The sequence below is a fragment of the Cygnus olor genome, chromosome 1 (genome assembly GCF_009769625.2).
Source record: "Cygnus olor isolate bCygOlo1 chromosome 1, bCygOlo1.pri.v2, whole genome shotgun sequence".
Taxonomy (NCBI): domain Eukaryota; kingdom Metazoa; phylum Chordata; class Aves; order Anseriformes; family Anatidae; genus Cygnus; species Cygnus olor.
In genome coordinates, this window is record NC_049169.1 from 129,950,085 (window position 1) to 129,963,497 (window position 13,413).

The 13,413-nt window shown below is 38.7% G+C and overlaps 1 protein-coding gene across 3 annotated transcripts in view; it reads right to left on the minus strand.

Moving 5' to 3' along the window:
* EGFL6 (EGF like domain multiple 6) overlaps nucleotides 1-13,413 on the minus strand; it is a 45,744-nt gene that overhangs the window by 16,432 nt on the left and 15,899 nt on the right. For 2 of the 3 annotated variants that reach the window (XM_040533511.1, XM_040533519.1), the window contains exons 6-8: nucleotides 12,094-12,228; nucleotides 10,215-10,337; nucleotides 1,221-1,547 (exon numbers count right to left, since the gene is read on the minus strand). In XM_040533511.1, coding sequence (XP_040389445.1) covers nucleotides 1,221-1,547; nucleotides 10,215-10,337; nucleotides 12,094-12,228 — 585 coding nt within the window. The remainder of the gene's footprint in view (nucleotides 1-1,220; nucleotides 1,548-10,214; nucleotides 10,338-12,093; nucleotides 12,229-13,413) is intronic. The other variant, XM_040533528.1, reaches the window with a different exon arrangement.

A 13,413-nucleotide genomic window follows, 5' to 3' on the forward strand; every position in this document is an offset into this window, starting at 1 on the left:
AATTATCTTTCCTTTTTAAAAACATATGTGCATATGTTTTTTTGAATCCAATAGCAACAACTGGAGTTCTAACTTAAACTCCATTTATGTTCATTTATATCATTATGAAATACAGCGCATAATTTTATTTACTGTGAGATAATATTTATTGCTTTTCTATACTTTGGAAAAGAAAAAGTATCATGAATAAATGTTTATCAGGGTGCATTTTTCATATTGTATGTTTTTGCCACCCCCTTGAAGAACACTTGAATGAGCCAGATAAAAATAAAATTAAAATGCATTTGAAAACTGAAAACAACATGGCAAGAAAACGTGTATCATACAACATAGTGATTGAAAGAAAACACCTGAAAGTGGACTGAGGAAACATGTCAATCTTCCTGATGAATGACTAGTGTCAGAAATTAAGCAAGATACCTGCTCAGATACCATCAAATGTTTTAAATGCGAGTGCCTATTCAGATAGATTCTCGCATGTAAACAAAAGTGATAAAAAACCCTCTGGTGATTCATGACATTATTTTTCTGATGTGAATGCTATGAACAACAGTGGTGCCTATTGTATAGTCTACATTATTTGAAACACAAGGATACCAAAGTGTATGTTTTTCCTCTGAACAATGCATACTATTAGGATGATGAATATGCCTATCATGAACCAAAGCTAGTTGTTGTCTTATGCATAATGAAACAGCAAAATATCATTTTTTATTGGGGCTTCTATGAAGAAAATGAGGAAAAGCTACATGTAAGCTGCTGTCAAACAACAGCTGGCAGAGTGACTGTCAGGATGGCACACTCCCTTCTGTCAACATTGACTGCAGACTGTTTCCTCTAAAAAGGAGGATTCACTAACTTTCATAGAATCCTAGAATCATAAAGGTTGGGAAAGACCTCCAAGATCATCTGGTTCAACTATCCCTCTACCACTACTGTCACTCACTAAACCATGTCCCTAAGCACCACGTCCAATGTTTCCTTGAACACCCCCAGGGACAGTGACTCCACCACCTCCCTGGGCAACCCGTTCCAATGCCTGACTGCTCTTTCTGAGAAGAAATTTCTCCTAATTTCCAACCTGAAATCTCACAGTACCTATATTAGATTCATTTTCTACAAGTAAATTAGGATAAAATAGCTATAATGTTTGGTGACTATTTTTTTAGTGTTTACATAATTATTTGCATTAAAACCAGTATAAAAATGGAGAAACTTACAAAAGACATCTCCTCTTAGAGTTTGCTCATGGTCAATCTGATTCTCATAATCTTCATTCTCTTCCTTGCCTGTCTCCTCTGCCTCTTCTATAGTAACTTCAGTTTCTTTCTCTTCAACAGTGTAGCTCCCACCAAGATCAATACCACCTTCATAGTCCAGTGACTGCAAGTGGGTCTTAGAAGCTGGTGTCATCGCTGATTCTGGGATCACATTCTTGATTGCTTTGTGCTTTTTCACACTGTTTTTATGGGCAAGAAGTTTCTTAATTGTGTCCTTAGCTGTTCCAGGGATTCTTGGAATTTCCTTCACTGACTTTTCAGGTATAACTAGAACCAAGAAGAAAATATTAAATGTCAACCTAATGAATCATTCAGCAATCACATTCATAAATGGCACCCAGGTGTTCTTTACAACGTCCAGAGACCTACACAATTAAATTCTCTACTGTGAGATTTAAGTTCACCTCTCCACAGAACTGAATACGCATTCACTAGTTACGCATTTACCTCTGTTGTACAGACAGCACTCGGTTTGATTTAGAATCATAGAATCACAGAATAGTTTGGGTTGGAAGGGACCTTTAAGGATCATCTTGTTCCAACCCTCCTGATCCAACAGACCAGGTTGCTCAAAGCCTCATTCAGCCTGTCCTTGAACACCTCGAGGAATGGGGCACCCACAGCATCTCTGGGCAACCTGTTCCAGGGCCTCACCACCCTCACAGTAAAGAATTTACCATGAGTTACAGTGAAAACACAGAAGTGACCCTCTGTCATAACCTTAATTGGCCTCCTGTATAACACAGGCCACAAAGTTCCTTACATTCTGTATTTTTACACTGGAGCTTGGAGAAAAAAAAATCCTTCAGTTTGTGGACTACTGAAAATTGTCGATGGAGACTTGATTCCCTATAAAACATATGTCAGCCTACTAGCAGTGAGCATTTTTCTTAGCTATCTTTTGTGAACTTCTCTAACCTAACATTTCTTGCACCAAAGGCTGAAAGACACTGAAATAGAGTATATTTTGAGAGGAGATATATCAAACTGATTAATCACATTTTATTTAGGTCTAAAGGATAAAACCTCCAAACTTCAGAGAGGCATCTGAGAACTCCAAATTCTTATCTTCTTGCAATTCAATGATGGACTAGAACATAAATATACAATTTTCTGATATTGTTACTGTTTTATGATTCCTTTTGACTGCAAAATACTACAAGGAAATCCAGCTTTGTAGTATCTTGCAACTTCTGATCCTGCTCAGAAACACAAAGGCTGGCAGAAGTGAAAAACTTCTGTGGGGTAAAAGTCAACCAAGATTGTTCAAAACTGTAAAAAAAAAAAAATTGATTTGGGGATTTTCCCCATTCTTGGTCCATCATAGATTATAATGAAGTCAAATATCCTTTATATCCAGGCAGAAAACTTCAAAACCATTAGTGGTAAGAGGATATTTTAACATTGACATAGCACTCCTGATTTTCACAGCATGCTCTCCTTGTCAATGTACTGTTTCAAGGTACAAGCCTTTTATTGATAAGGCAAGAGTAATGGGCTAAAGTTGTGCTAGGGGAGGTTTAGGTTGGATATTAGGAAAAACTTCTTTACTGAAAGGGTTGTTAGGCGTTTAAATGGGCTGCCCAGGGAAGTGGTTGAGTCACCATCCCTGGAGGTCTTTAAAAGACATTTAGATGTAGAGCTTAGTAATACGGTTTAGCGGAGGAGTTGTTAGTGTTAGGTCAGAGGTTCGACTGGGTGATCTTGGAGGTCTCTCCCAACCTAAATGATTCTGTGATTTCTTTCTAAATTCCATTATTCTCTCTACAGTTATCAAACTATGTTGGGATGCTTAAATGAGGGACTATTTTTAATAGGAACCCATTTGAAGATGCATTTCTATGGGTGCAGGGAGCCAGGATTGATTTTCTGCCAGTATATGACCCAGCGGCAGCGCAAAGGGCTCCTTTGAGGCACAATGTTGGTCAGCTTTTCTCTATGCTAAGATAGGAAAATTATCAGTTCACATAATATGAGGAGAGATTTCAGTTGCATATTATGAAACACTTGTTTCCTATCCTTGCTATAGGATTGTAAAACACGGGAGCAAGCTACTTAGATTATTTGAACTGCATCACTTGAAGCCTTAAAAAATTGTTAGACTACCATCTGTCACTAATATGCTGGATGTGATCTGCCTCAGAATGAAAGAACAGACAAACCGATCCCTTAGAGTCCCTTCCAGATGTACTTTTCTGTCATCTGACAGAAAATGATAGCTCTTGGTGCCAATGGACAAGTCATCACTGAGGATTAAAGCCAGGACTACTTTGGATCAGTTTGTTCAAAATACATGTACAATACAGAGCAAATTCAAAGGAGAAATTATGGCAAGACTGCAGATGCTGCATTTTATCAGCAACATCAGTTGCTGCTCAACATCAGCTGAGGAACACCACTGTGCAGAAACCAGGGCTGGAAGACTTAGTATGACAAAAACGCGAGTTTTAGGGAAGACGTAAATCTGAGGAGTTCCAGTTTATAAGATAGATGATCTAGTTCTGCCATAAGGATTCAACTGAGTTAACGAAGTCCCTGGCTAAGTATCAGAGCTACTGAGGAAGACGGTGTCTTTGGTGTTTAAAGTCCATGGCAATGGACTTTGGGGCTTGGGACAATGAGGCATTTTAAATCAGCTCAGGATTTCATGACTGCTATGACATGACCAGTCAGTATGCAATTAAATATTCAGCTCCCTAGTGCAGGCCATGGCTTGAATCTGTTTGGGTTAGGAAGAGGGACTGGTAAGTATGATAGCACAACCATGTGAGAAGCTACTGAGAGCTTTCTGCAGTTTAAGTCCATAAGTACTTAAGAAATAGTAAGAGCTGCATAGCTCCAATGTGACGTACAAAAGCTCTTTCACAGATGGAGACTATTTCCACCAATGGGTCAGAACAGCCATATGCGCTGCTTCTTATCTTTGATTCTTGATCAGTATTGATACTGAAGTGCCTAAAGTCTTTCTGAATTGCAATTGGTGGGGAAAGTCAGTTATTTTTATTTCCCCGTGCTTCTGCTGTTTAATGACTGTGTTATCAGGGCAAGAATATGTTCCTAATTTGCTCCTTACTCTGTGGTGATAAAAACTTCATAGTGGTATTTTGGGACAGATGGACTGGACCTGTAACGTTGGGTAGTACTAAATTTCATATGATTAGGCAATCACCAATTGTATGAAATTTAAGAAGAGCAAGTGCCAGATTCTGCACCTGGGACAGAGTAATCCTGGATATGTGTACAGACTGGAGAATGAGAGGCTTGCCATTCTGCTTAATGGTAAGTTGAATATAAGTCAACAGTGTGACCTGGCAGCCAAAAGGGCCAACCACATCCTGGGATGCATCAAGCATGGCATTGCTAGCTGGTTGAGGGAAACGATTGTCCTGCTGTGCTCTGTGCTGGTGTGGCCTCACCTCAAGTACTGGGTACAGTTTCAGGTGCCACAATATAAGAAAGACGTAAAACTATTAGAGAACCTCCAAAGGAGGGCCAACGAAGACTGTGAAGGGTCTAGAGGAGAAGACATATGAGGAACAGCTGAGGTCCCTTGGTTTGTTCAGCCTAGGGGAGACTGAGGGGAGGCCTCATGGTGGCCTGCAGCTCCCTCATGAGGGGAGCGGAGGGGCAGGCGCTGAGCTCTGCTCTCTGGGGACAGCGACAGGACCCGAGGGAATGGCATGGAGCTGGGACAGGGGAGGGTCAGGCTGGGTGTTAGGGAAAGGTTCTGCACCCAGAGGGTGGTCGGGCACTGGAACAGGCTCCCCAGGGAAGTGGTCATGGCACCAAGCCTGATGGAGTTCAAGGAGCATTTCGACAACACTCTCAGAAATGGGGTTTGATTTTGGGTGGTCCTGTGTGGAGCCAGGAGTTGGACTCGATGATCCTTGTGGGTCCCTTCCAACTCAGGATATTCTATGATTTGATGATGCTCTTTTCTGTGTGTTTCTTCTCATATAAACAAAGGGAGCAGAAGAAAAAACTCCACTTAAAGAACAGTACTGTAGTCTAGTAGGAAAAGAGGAAAGTTCCCTGAATTTATCTTAATTTCTGGATAATATAATCCTAATCAATGTGAATTTGTCACATTTTATTCATGGTAAATGCAACTAAATTTTCTATTTAGTATGCCAGGAGCAAAATCAGATTCTCTTGGTTAGCTCACTGGAGTGCTCAGATCTCCTGAGACTGCAGGTGGAAGTATAAAATAAATTAATGCCAATAATACATAAAATAAATAAAAATTGAGGATTTTGTTTTTCTTAGCATTTGAATAAAACTCGTACCCTTGCTTGCCAGATACTTGCAAGTAAGTTCTATTAATACACCTTTCCTCTGGAGGATGATGTTCTGAAGGATATATGTAATTCAGCTGCTGTGGTACTCGAGTCTAAACTCAGAATTCAGCAGTAAAAATTATCAGGAAGAATTAATTCCAAATGAATTTTCTCTTGACAATCAGTAACAAGAAACTGCAGGCCATTAATAAATAGGCTGTGGAAGCCAGGACTGACTGCCCAGCAAACCTGAACATCTGATTTTAGTTTCTACTTTGAAGTCTTCCCAGCTAAATGAAAAATTCTTACAGCTCAACATAAAAAACTCTGTGGTGTCAGAAAACCAATCTCCTTGCATGTACAAAACTAAGCAGTGTAGAAAATCAACTGACAGGAGTGACAAAAATATGGGAATGAATGAGTATAATCCCCACTTGCTTGCAGACTGCAGTTTGCTGATGGAAATATGAAAATTTTAATGCTTACATTTTATATCATGGACAAAGAGGGACTAGACACCAAGTTTAGGATATATCATGAGTACCCTAATCTGCATTCAGCTGTAGAATAAATAGCCTAAGGTACGGATTTTTATGTCTACCAGTAAATTGCAGTAGGAATGAATGAATCTAAGCATAGAACACCTAAAACTCAGTCTGTTCTGCAGAATCCACTCCTTGTGGACTTGCATGAATGCACAGCTTACCCTCTTTGACAGTCTGGGGTGCCACAGCTGAGGCAATGATTTTTCAGGACCCTTTGACCCCAGACATTTATATAAACACACAGGTGTTGCTCACAAACGTTTGTGCATTTATGCATTCATGTGATTGCATAAAGAATTTTAGAACCTGAAAAGAAATGTAGTGCATTTTATCACAGCTTCTTTTTATGCACCCTCCATCAGGAAGCATGCAGATTAAGACCTCCTGTTTTTACATTTTGTATTTATAGACCTAGTACAAAAATATTTCAGCTTCCAAAGGTATTTTATTTCTTTGAATCAGAGGGAATTAAAGCAAGTGATGGAAAAACAAAGGCAAATGTGGGTTGAGGGCTAGAAGTAAATCTTTTCTGACATCAGCTGCAGTGCAAGACTACAAGACCACTGAAATGGCTTGGTATGGGATGTCTAATGACTAAGTTGTGAAAGTTGACTCGTAAAAAATACAGAGAACAGATGTCAACCTCCTGTCTCTGTGCTGTACTATGTAAAGGGAAATGCACTGGGGATAATGTAGAAGAGGAGCAGGCAGTAATCTGTTTTCCTCACACGCACTGTGCAACTGCAGCTGGTGTTGACTAGGGCTCTGAACCCAAGACGGCTGCAACAGGAGATGCCTTACTCTGCACTCTGACAGGCACCACACTGCTTCCACCTTAACACCTACCAATAGGTTTAAAAATCTGGTGAGAGACAAGCCTAAGAGACTGGCTTAAAAGTTCTTTTGTAGTTCCCTTTGTAGCTTCTGTATATAAAAATTAGAAAGGGGACAAGGGATACAGATTTGTGGGGTGTAGGGGGAGTCTTTAGATGTGAGAGCAGATTATATCACAAGGATAATTTCAGAAATCATTCTAAAATGTCCTAGACCTCATAATGAAGGATGCTTCTTTTAGAGAGTCATTAGAGATTCTGAAAGTTTTAATACATAGTTTAATACACAGTTTCTATACTATTATGTTCTTTTAAGCACCATCAACTAACTATATGTATCACCTGTTTAATTTCTAAAATTCTTGTCATCTTATTTGGGGGTGGATGCTTTGAGAAATCAGGGCAAGTTCGTCACACTAGACTGTACTTACGTCATGACTAAGATGTTTCCAGTAGGACATGTGGGATGAAAAAAGCGTAAGCATTATTCATTAAGGGATGACAGCCGCATTTGACTCCATGTTGAATTGAATCCTAAGAACCTGACCAATATTATGACTAGAATGGCTTTTTAAGCTTGTTATGTTATGGTGACAACCCAAACTTTTCTCAGAACTTGCAAGTTAAAAAGAAAGCAAATCATAGAGTTTTTAGGGGATACCCTACGAGCAAAAAAAGGAACCTGATTAATACAAGAGGGATGGAGAGAATTGTCATGGCTTTGTATTGCCATTTAAATATCCAGCGAAGCATAATCAAGAATAGCAACCTCTGTCTCCAGCTGGGCAATAAAAAGAGTGCCATTGCTCTTTAGAGTAATGCCTGAAGGTTGTAGGCTTTAAGTTAGTGCTGTTTTTTTTTTTTTTCCCTGTTATTTTGTAGCTTCCTACAAGAAAAGTGAATTAAAAATAGAATAATTTTCCCCAGAAATCTAATTGCTTATGGAACCTTGTGGGACCCTATTCTTAAATAAAAGCTGGAATACACATTGAAGCATATGGTGAGGGAAATGTGTTTTTTCAATGCACAATAGGAAATCAGGAAACACATGAACCTGAGAAGAGCAATAGTTTGCAGCAAAATAGAGGCCAGATGTGGAAATGGCTTGGACCCTTTTAGGGACCATTGGAAAATTACACCTCCACAGTTTCTCAAATGAAATGTGTGCTAAAGACAGTTCAGAAATAGTGTCCAACATCTCATGCATATCTGAATGCTGAATGACAAAAGGTTGCCTGAACAACCTCAGCTTGTATTCAGACAAGCAGTACTGTTTGCAGCTTGATGTCTCAGCAGATTTCCGGTAAGCTAGTATATTAATATACAAACTAAATAAATTCTCCAACTTCTGTAAAAAACTGAATTTTACATTACTTCACTTATTAAGTTATTTGGTAGCATGAGGAGATGTAGCCAAAGAGGTTTCATTATAAACAATGTGCTTAGTTCCTCTCGTTTCATATTCTGAAAATGCAGCTATTTATTAAAATGCTTTCCATTTGTTACAAAAAGCTAATAGTGCTGCCACAGCAACCAGTTTGTGATATACTTTAAACAATTTCTATAAAGAACTAATCATTCCCTGTTGAAATAAGATTCTCATCCCATACATAATTATATGTAGTCCTGAGGGTGTATTTGAAAAGCCTTTCTTTTATCTGTAGCACAACCCTAGGCATGTATGCTGGGAACTGGAATAAGTTGCAGGAGCTGCAAATGCTGCTACAGCCTCCATCCCCCAAGTTCCCAGGGTGGTGTTATCAACCTATCAACCCCAACAGCAAACCTTTCTCTGACTTCGGTGAAGCCAAAGATTTTCCACGATTGCCTTATGACATGGAGAAAACTGAGCATTTCAGAGTAGATTCGTACATCTAATTGGTGTTTGTGTCATCTGTGATGCTCACCTGTTTTGACAATTGCAGTATAAATCAACTATTGAAATACTTCAAGGTAAAACAACTGCCTCTTTTTCCCTCAAAGAAAGGAGGTGTATACGGGAGTTACAACCACAGAAATCAGTCTTTTTTTTAGTACCACTGCTTTTTGGGTTTTATGTACCAATAACTTTTTCCCCTTTATTACTGTATACCTCTTTCTAGCTAGTCCCTTGCTTTCTGACTTTCTGCCTATGGCTCTGATTTCTCTCATTACTGTGTTATTCCTCTATCCTCTCTTGCATTAAATTTCTTTTCCATTTAGTATGTTCCACTACGTTTATGAATGCACAGCTTCTTCCTCTTCTAACCAAGAAATGGACTTCAGTAATTGGAAATACGACATGAGGAAGTATGCAGAGAGAGAATGAACAATTTAATAGGAAAATCAGCGAGAAGACAGAAATGATCCATCTTCAGCGTTTATTTTTTATAGGGCTAGACATTAAAAAATGCATGATAGCCTCTCCATGAGCTAAAATATTTCCTTTGTTCATATTCAAGAAAGCATTCCTGTTGAATTGTTTGTCTGAGGAAGCAGTAACTTCGTCAAAGAGATTTTCCTTTGAAATTTTCAGCTTCTCATTAAAAAAAAAATAAAAAGAAAAAAAAGTCCTAAGCCCTTTTGCTCAGAGATGTATTTGTTTAAGAATTTATCCATTTTGTTTTAACAGAACCATATCAATATGTGTAATGTGAGTTTGCTCTAATATTCACCCAGGTCTCAAGCCACATTGCATCCTTCTGTTGCAGTAAACTGCAGTGACAAATCACAAGGGATGTGGACTAGCAAGGAAACTGGCTCATAACTGGATTTTTTTGGAGGGTCACATTCACTTAGAAACTGACAATGGCATCTTTATAGGAAGTCTTTAATATTCAGTAAACAAACAAAGGCAAAATATAAGTGAAAATAATTTAGCGCAGAAGTCATGGCTTTCCTACCTTCTCTCACTTTCTGCTAAATTAGCTTGAAACTCTTCTGAAAGGAATTGAGCAGCCCTCCAAGAGGCTAGCTGTGGAAGTTTGAGGAAAACACATAGTAGATGTTTTAAAGCTATTTTCTCTATTCCTTCAGGCACAGTTATCTTCTCTCTTCTACTTGTGATTCCTAGTGATACGATGGGACTTGGGGGGTTCACAGGCAAAATTAATTTTAGCTAATAATACTTGTATTAACCATGCAATGACTCATATAATAAGTATATTATTTCATGGAGAAGCTTGCCTTGGTAGGTATTGCAGCACTGTTCAGCATGATCTTTCCTAGCAAATGCCTTGTAAACATCAATTACAGGGGGAAGGCAATGTAGTACTATTCCTGGCATCCGGTGGTACTCACCAGTACAGTCGAATCCACTTCCTTGGTATCCCTGTTTACATTTGCATTTGAAGGATCCCTCCGTGTTGAGGCACTCTGCATGGAGGTTACACCTGTGTGTATTTGCCACGCATTCATTTACATCTAGGGAAAGATATAAGTGCCTTAGTGAAAACTGTCCTGAAACCTAAGCTTCATGAGAGCCTGTTTGTGCTTACCATCTGTTTTCAGGTATTGTAAGCACTAGAGTTAGACCAAGACAATCCAGGGACCATTGCAGGCAGAAGAATTCACACTAGGAGAGAATACTTAGTATCCTAGTAAACACAAAGTGAACACAGAGATCTACTGAATGAGAACAGGATTCAATGTATAGGTTGTACAAAGTGATCTATTAACAAAAGGCACCAAGAAAACGTGTGACATCAATCAAAAAAATTCAGCAACTCTTCCCCACTCTTTCACTCGCTCTAGAAATGTAATTGAAACTAACAATGGGCGGGCCAAGATCTTGAGATCTCTTGTCTACTAATATTCCAGGCATACATATGATGCTACATGAAAAAAAGTATAATTAGGAAAAAATCAGTAGAAAATACTATGTTCAGCTAGGTACAACAAAAGGCACAAGCATCAAGAGTAACTAATTTTGTTCTTTTTCATTATTTTGCTACATCACAAAGATGTTTCTTATTTCTCCCACATGAGGGAGCCAAGTTGTTGCTCTCATTTTTGCACCACTTGCATTTTACCCAGATTGCCTCATTTTTTGCAGCTGATAGGTTCTCTGCGTAATGTAGGTCAGCTAGGAGACAAGTAGCAGGAAGAATGACTAAAAATTACGGTATGTCTGAGAGCGAGATTCAGGTTTCCAGATAAAATCTTGACTACTGAGAACTCTCCAGGTTTTCCCCCATACACAGAGCAGAAATTTTATGAAAATGTAAGCATATTTTCCACTTTAAAACTCCCATGGTCTGCTTACAAAGGGAAGCTTAAATTTCAGTGTCCAAAACCTGCCTTAAGATTTCCCTCCCACCCCTAAGACCCAATCTTAAACAAATAAAACCAAAAAAAAAAAAAAAATTTCACTTCTGGATGCAGTTTAGTTCCAACCCTTCCAGGCTCTCAGGTAGTGAACTGCATGAACAATACTGTGGTGGTGTCTGCTGTGGTACCTTATCCTTTGCTATTATTTCACCATTTAGTTAACAGATTGAAACAGGAGTAAAGGTGTATTGATGTTTATTTTAACTCCTGGGCATATCAAGATAACTTTTCGCCTGTATTTCTGTTTGGGAGAAATTTATACATGCAAAAGAAACCTAAAAACTAATTAAAATCTACTTTTTTTTTTTTTTTTTTTGTGGAACTGCTTGTTCGTTTACTGTTTTCATACATTTATTTCTTTAAGTTCTGTACTGTCCATCCAAGCAATTATTTTTACAGTCATGAAGCAACTTGATTCACATTGCTGATTAACTACACACACGCACAAAAAAAGATTGTGGGACTGCTTCTTCATCACAGGTTGAAAGCTGAGAGGATAAAACAGGCTCTTTAACTAAAACTGTCCCGGAACTAGCACTTCCTTGTAGTCAGTCAGCTGTCATATATACTATGTGCCTTTGTAGATCTTTTGCAAAGGGCCTAGAGATGATTTGGTACAATGAGGCATTTTAATTTGCAAGTGCCTGTGGTCAGGTTTTTCATAAGGCTACAGAGAAAACCTGGACAAAAGCTGCAGGTGTCTTAAGGAATAGTCTTAGTAACATCTTTTAATCATTTCTGAGGCAGAACTCCTAGACTTGGCCAACATGCTTCAGGCAATGACAGGAAAGATGCATTATGTTGGAATGAAAAAAAAATGGAGAAAGAAAATTCATAGGCTAAATCTTACCTACACAGTCATAATGGCCGCCGATGTATTTCAGTTCATAACCAAGCTGGCACTTGCAGTAGTAGCTTCCAAACGTGTTGACACATCTGCGGTTGAAAGAGCAGACAGCTCGGCCAGTGGAGCATTCATCAATATCTAGATTGGGAACAGGGATACTGGTCAGATCCATGAGAAGACAAAATGGGAAAGCAAGAACTAGCTGGGATTTGCACAGGAATGCTTTGTTCTTAGCTATCACAAGTTGTTTAATAAAAAAGTCCTATCATTCTTTCTCTTGGGGTTGTTTTTTGCATGTGGAAATATGAACGAAGCAGCAAAATATCCACTAACTTTATGGAGATTTTGAGACCTGGCACAGTAAAAGCTAGGGTAACTGGCTGTGGGGACTCTGCTGGGGACAATGATTTGCCCCTAAAGTCACAGGGCAGGGCAGGAAGGAACTAGAAATATTTTATGATTTCTCTGAGAAAGGAAATATCAGAACAGTTTAAGAGAAAGCCTCAGAAACAGGAAACCAAGAGCAGAAAGGAGCAGGAGCAGCAGCTCTTCCTACTGAATCTCTGCACCTCCCCTTGCTGGGCTAAGTCAAGATACAGACTTCAGACTGCAAGTGCTCTGTCTTTATAATTCATCTATAACTCTGTGGTTTTTTTTTTTTTTTTTTTTTTTTTTTGTTTTTTGTTTTTTGTTTTTTAACCTATGAACGTGTTGAAAAGGAAAAGTGAAACAATGTGCTGTTCCGCTCTGCAGGTTCAGGAACAACGCAGCTTCTTAGGAAGATTAAGCTAAGACTAATAGTCAAGAATTGTTTATCTGCTTATAGTTTTTCTGTGACTAATACCAGAGTATTAGAGTATTTTATAATCTGTGAAGCATCTACTCAAAGCAGGACATTTCCAATTACAAAAATCATTTCATTTGAGAGAAAGAAATAATGTTCTCATGTTGGAGTTGGAGTATACTTTGGAAGTTGAGGCAAGTATCCATTACTCTATAGATCCTAAAAACAAAAAAATAGTCTCAGGACACACGACCTTCATACATGACTTGATATTACAGCTGTGCATTAAGGAGAACAATTCATATAGTAATTGTCCTTCTATACAGCAGTGTCTCTTGGGTCATCTGTTGTTTGAAATGTTAAGCTTAATATTGTTTTGGCCATTGGAGCTAAAATTCATTTTCTGTGTTTGACATGTTAAACCTCTCAACATCTAAAACATTCTTTAAGCTGTAGATATCAGTCCACAAGTATGTATTGGTAAGCAGTATCTGACATGGAGCTGCTAGTTATTCCTCCTTGCCTGTAAGCCACCCTTT